Source organism: Struthio camelus, chromosome 2 (genome assembly GCF_040807025.1).
Source record: "Struthio camelus isolate bStrCam1 chromosome 2, bStrCam1.hap1, whole genome shotgun sequence".
Lineage (NCBI taxonomy): Eukaryota > Metazoa > Chordata > Aves > Struthioniformes > Struthionidae > Struthio > Struthio camelus.
Window position 1 is genome coordinate 47,933,480 of NC_090943.1, and position 6,000 is coordinate 47,939,479.

At 45.4% G+C, this 6,000-nt stretch overlaps 1 protein-coding gene across 1 annotated transcript in view; it reads right to left on the reverse strand.

The window, feature by feature from the left end:
* Positions 1 to 2,602, reverse strand: part of TOPAZ1 (testis and ovary specific TOPAZ 1) — a 47,265-nt gene extending 44,663 nt beyond the window's left edge. Inside the window, exon 1 of the mRNA XM_068933341.1 lies at positions 1,273 to 2,602. Within this exon, the coding sequence (XP_068789442.1) occupies positions 1,273 to 2,602 (1,330 nt within the window). The remainder of the gene's footprint in view (positions 1 to 1,272) is intronic.
* Positions 2,603 to 6,000: the final 3,398 nt, after the last annotated feature.

Consider the following 6,000-nt stretch of genomic DNA (forward strand, 5'->3'; position numbering starts at 1 on the left):
TACACACTGGATTCTCTGTCACGCAAAAGCTTGTTTGTAAGAATACAGAACTCATTCCAGCTATATAGTCTAGTCAAACACATCAGACTGTTCCAGAAGAATCAGAAAACCTGCAGGACTTGCATTTTTATAAAACTTTTTTATTTAAGACAAATACTGATTACCTAAAAGAACTGTACCCTTGAGAATTTTATCTGAAAAATGGACTAAAAAACGTACCAGTAAAATTTTAAGAACTCAGTTGTCAAAGTAACATACAGTTTTAATGTATCGGTTTTTCAGAATACGGTATTTACAGGAAGTACTTATTAATGCTACCCTAGAGCAAATACCTGCTATTTGAACAGACTCATTTTGAAGATATCTTCCTCCAAGATGATGATCTTTTAGGACAGTTGTCCTGAGAAAAATATGAGTACGCTTAAGAAAAAAAAACAAAAACAAGAAGATAATCTCCAAAACATAGCCTTTCAAAACTGTCGGTTTGATACAATACTTTCTTAATACACTAAAATACAGCATTTTCTCCTACTGCTTCTAAGATTTAACAGAGAATAGCAATTAAAAAGGAGTAACAAGATCCGAAAATAAAGAATAGTAGCCTATAAAGGTGAGCAAAACCCCAAGACAACATTACACACGTAAGAAAATAATCCAGTAATATGAAAACAAATGAAGAATTAACTCTTTTCTTTTTAGCTTAGCTGAAACTACTGCCTCTTCTTTCCCCGCTTGCGTCTGACCTTCTACATGTAAACGAACAGATGGTTTTTGAGGAAAAACCCAATTCTTGCTCAGGGGCCTGTTGCTGCTGATACCCCTACCCTTTTCTATTTCTAAAGAGTTTCAAGGAAGGAAAATAAAATAAAACCAAAAGGCTACACAGCCTCCTCTCTTCTCTACTAAAGACTTATTTTCTCCTCCCAATTTCAGAGGTTTCCGTTCTCTTGAACAAAAGCGTCGCCTCCTGTTTTCTTCTAAGACTGGTATTCACAGTTACATAAAGCAGTCCCTAGCTCTTTCTGCTATGCTTCCTGTGCTAAGCAAGCAGCTCTATATGTCAATTTGAGACAAGGGACTGGCCACTCTATCCTGTGCTCATGATGCTGCCCCACCCAGATGCTTGTATCTGCAACAGAAAAATCCTCTCCCTTGACTTTGCACTTTCTCATGATGTCCTGCTCCAGCACCAGTCCCTCACCCTTAAGCAACCTGTATTCTGAAAGGCCGTACACTGCACCTCTATTTCTACAGAGCAGCACAGGTGCTTACCCTTTTCCCCCTGACCACCTGCTCCTTCTTGAGGGTCTGAGCTCTGATGTTCTTCTATCACGCCATGCTTTTCCCTCTTTCCTCGGTTTGCTGGTTGTTCTTGGCTGCTCAGACTCTGCAGCTGCGGTAGCGCCGAGCGTCCCTCCCTCTCGTTCAGACTCACTGTTCCTTTCTTGGACGCTGGATGCTGTATGTGCGGTTCTACTAAGGAAGAGCTACCTCTCTTTCTTGGACTTTGTAGCTTTGGTTTCACCAAAGATGCCCAGCCTTTCCTGCTTAAGCATCTCTTTTTCTCCAGAGTCCCTGGCTCCCCTGATCCTGTCAAAAGACATCCATCCCTCTTCCCTGGGGCCTCTACTTTTTCCTGAGGTTTCAGTTCAGACAAGGAAGACCGCTCCGCCTTGTCAGTTCTTTTTACTTTTCCGGTTTCTAAAGACCTCTTTCTGCCTTTGTCTGGGGGGCTTTCAGACCTCTTCTCAAGGGTTAGCACTGTTGGCAATGTGCAGGAATGCCATTCCTTGTTCTCGACTCTCTCTACTTGTACCACGGCGCTTCCCTCACTCTGAGTCCCCAAACTCTCCTCAAGCTCTGGGATTTGCAGATTTGGTATCATTAAGGGGCAAGGGCCTTCCATTCCAGTATTACATGTCCCCTTTGCGGGCTGCAGTGTCTCTGCTTCTGGCAAACAGCAAGTACTTTGCCTCTCTGCGCACTCACATTCCTCCTCGGAGGAGGAGAGCTGTAACTTGAAGTCCATAAAGGAGTGTTCTCCCTTTTTTCCTGAGCTCCCTGGACTCTCTGGGAATCTTAAGGGGTTTGGTCCTTGCGGGCTCCCCAGCCCTGTTGAGGACTTCTTCTGCAAGCAGGTGTCAGCGAGAAACGACTGCCGGCCCTGCCCTGTCCCCCTGCTTATCACCTTTCCCCGGCACTTTCCCACAGGCGCCGTCGCTGCTCGACCCTCCTCAGGTACAGCAGCGTCCGCCACCAGCCGAGCTACCTCCTTCTGGCACCCAGCAGCCATCCCACCCGGTCTCCTCTTGTTTCTGTTACCTGGGAGCCTCCTCCTACTCTCACCTTGCTCCTCCTGCACAGAGGCAAGCGGAGCAGACTGCTCGGCACAGGCTGCGGGCAGCCAGGCTGGGGGCGAGCAGGCAGCCAAAGGCCGCTCAGCTTTTCTCTTCGGCGCCAGGCCACGGCGCCGCTTGACCACCAGCTTCTGGCCGGGCTCGCCCGCTGCCTCGCCGCCCGCGGAGCCGGGGCCGCCGCCCGGCCTCGCCGGCAGCCTCCCCTTGGCGGCAGCCGTGGCTTTCCCTGACCTGAGCTGCGGCATGGCGGCGGCCGAGAAGAGGCACCGCCGCACCTCAGGGCAGGCTGGGCCCGGCGAGGCGCCGCGCAGCGGACAAAGCGGCCTCGCTCCTCCACCGCCGCCGCCCCTCGGCCCTGCTTTATCCCGCCAAACCGTCCCTCGACGCCGCCGCCGCCGCTCGCAGGGTGGCGCAGGGCGGGGCGCGGCGTCGGGCGGCGCAGGCGCGGGGCGGGAAGCGCCCCCCCCTCCCCCCCCGCCTCGGATGTGGCCTCCCCGCTCCGTCTCAGGGGAGCGGGCCCTGGCGGCGTTAACTGCCCCCCCCCCCCCGCCGGCGGCGGCGGCGGGCTGAGGTGCCTCGGCGCGTCCGTTAGGAGCGAGGGCGGGCGGCGGCGGCGGCGGCGGCGGCGGGGGGGGGGGGGAGGCCGCGCCCTGTCAGGTCTCGCCGCCTGGCGCCTTCCTGCTGAGTCAACAGGGCCCCCAGAAATAACCCCGGGCGGGGAAAAAAATTCAAACCAGCTGCCCCAGACCTGAGAGGTGGGAAGGGGGGCGGGGGGAAAAAAGTTAAAAAAGTTGCCCTGGTCGCATTGCTTAGGTGTTTCATCCGCTGAAATGAGGCGGCGTTGTCTGTTTTACCCGCAGCGCCTCAAGAGTCGCGCTGGAGGTGAGGGAGGACTAGGCTCGTTTTGGGATCTGCAGTTTGCATAAGGTCGGTGTTGCAGGCGAGACAAGAGTTAGTTCCGCAGCAAATACTGGCGGTAGGCAAACATAACCCCAACTGTTAGACTCCACAGTTAGAAAAATAGGCAAAGCTGGGTTTGGGCCTTCAAATGTAGTTGTGGCTTCAAGCGCAGTAATACTTTCAATGCCAATGATGGATGTAAAAGTCACGAGACTGTTCACCCACTACTAACATGAACATGTGGAAAGCAGCTTACAGAAACAATGCTGTGCAAGTGTAGTGAATCTAAATGATCGATACTATAAACATCATAAAGGATTAAACTTAGTAAGATAGTCTTTTAAAACTAAAACTGGCGCTACAGTCACCAAAGTGGTACAAACTCCTAAAAATGGCTTTATCCGAACAAATTGTCCTGTTCTGTGCTGTGCTCATCTCTGGGAGATGAAGTGCCTCACTCAAATTCATTTCAACCTGACTTAGTGCTTGATGGTGTGCACGTTTCATGCTTTCTAGTGCAAGACCTGGGAGCAGAAATAAAGCTTTTTGTGTCGCTACTTCATAGAAATACAGTGCTATGGAACATAAAAGCGTAGCTGGAGTGAAAAGTAAGAGTCAACATACCTGGAATCTGAACCAAGTGACATTGACCCATTTTGTGACTTTGCTAAATCACTGTTTTTACTCTCCCTCCATCTCTCCAACTATAAATAGAAATAATACACCACTATTCAAGTTAGACAGAACGCTGGCGTTTCAGCAAAAGCGCTCCATAAATAAGGAAAAACCAGGCAGCCTGGGAAGCAGTTAACTTTCTTTTGCTGAAGACCTTCGCAGGTTGCAGGTACGTGTCCCAGTACAGGAAAAAAGTCAGTGAGTGGTTAAATAAAAGATAATCGAAGCATGAAATACAGAAAATCTCGCAGGCAGTGTTTATGTCAGCTCTGTACGATGCTTCAGGTCCTCAGGACAAAGAAGATGCAATAAAAGGGAGTTAACTAGGCAGCACTTACCTCCTTCAACATTGTACAAGACTGCTATTGCTCAAAACATTCACCCCTGGCAAAATTCAACCTTCTCCAGTTCAAATATGTGTAGCATAGGCTTTTAAGTTAGATAAGAGAGCCAAGAAAGGAAAATATATGCCAAAAAGCAGTAGTAAAGGGAATTTGGACCAATGGGATATGAATTATTTTCCTGCTCTCCAGTACCTTTTCAGGATTATTTTGTTAGTTGGTTACAATAATGAAAACTTTAATCAGACCAGATTTTTATGAACTGAATCAAAAAAGTACTTGAATACTAATTAAAGACATTCTTCTTGGAAATCCTTTGTAGAAGCCTAGAACTTCAGAAGGGACGTTTTGAAGCAGCTGTGGATTGTCGTAAAAACTAGATTGCCTTCAATTTAAAAAATTGCTCTAAAAAGGTAGTATGGAACATTGTCTTGCAAAATGCATCATTTTAACAATATTTTAAAAATTCTTGAAAGAAGAGGCAAGAGATTTAATACATAGACTTACAATTTTTAAAGACATTCTATGTCAGACTTTTAATTATTAAAACTTCAGGTTATTGAAATTGAAGTAACTTTAAAAATGAAATAAACAGCTTAGATGGGAAAAAAAGAGTGATTTCCATATTCCAGCATTTGGAGTAGTAACACTACAAAGAAATGTTTAAGCTTTATTTGAAAATATTATTTTATTTGGAATTAAAATGCTTGCTTTTTTTCTTTAAGTCTTGTAAATTCTGTATCTCAATGTATTATCTAAATTTTTGACCTACTTCAGCTTTTGCTGATGATCTTTGCGTCACTGGTTTCTTGTTCATCTTAGAGACTGACTCAGGAATATTAGGTCCCGAGTGTTTTGTCAAAAACTAAAGGCTTGCCTGTCAAATTAAAAGGTGGACTTTCTATTGAGTTTATCTCCTGATAAACTGCAGGGACCTGAATTACCTCAGATACTGAACTGCAGGTTAAGAATAACCCACAGATTATATACCTTTAAGCAGAAGAAATAAAAATGAATTTAGCAAAAATAATCTTAGCTTCAAAGAACTGAATTTAAAAAAGGGATTTTATCTGGAAAGAGTAAAGAAGAGACCTAGAAAGTAAGGTGGAAAACTAAGGCTTATTTCTGAAAGTAAAAAGAGATGTCTAAAAACATTTTTTCCAGAATAACCCGTACACTTAGAGAGGACTGGCAGTTAACAAGAGGGAAAAAGGAACTTAACGTGAGTACGTTTACGTAAACTCCATGGAATTATTCTTTCTTTCTTCCTGAGAGGAATAAATGTGTGGGGTTAGTCCCACAGCAAATGTCTTTTATGTTACAATGTGGGGGAATTGTGACAGTTTCAGGGTTAAAATTTCTAGCGATACATTTTAATAACCTTCCAAAAGTTGCTGAGGGACTTTAATTTGTAAACACATAAATGACAGCTACATAAATGAGCAAATCATATAAAAATTTTACTGGACTGTATTTTAGGCATTGTTAATACACTCACCTAGTAACAGGAATTAAGTCGTCTTTCTTTAGCTAGGGAACCAAAAAGAATTAACTTGAAAATGAATTGTCTTTTTTTTGAGGCAACGTGAAAAATGTCTCTCTGGACTACTTCCGTTTGCATTGCTTACATCTTCATTCTTGGCTGAGGGATAGATTTGTTACTTCTAGCAAATCTTAGTGGAAAGGCTTTGTCTGTGCTATAGCAATTGAGACTGAGCTCTAAAGAG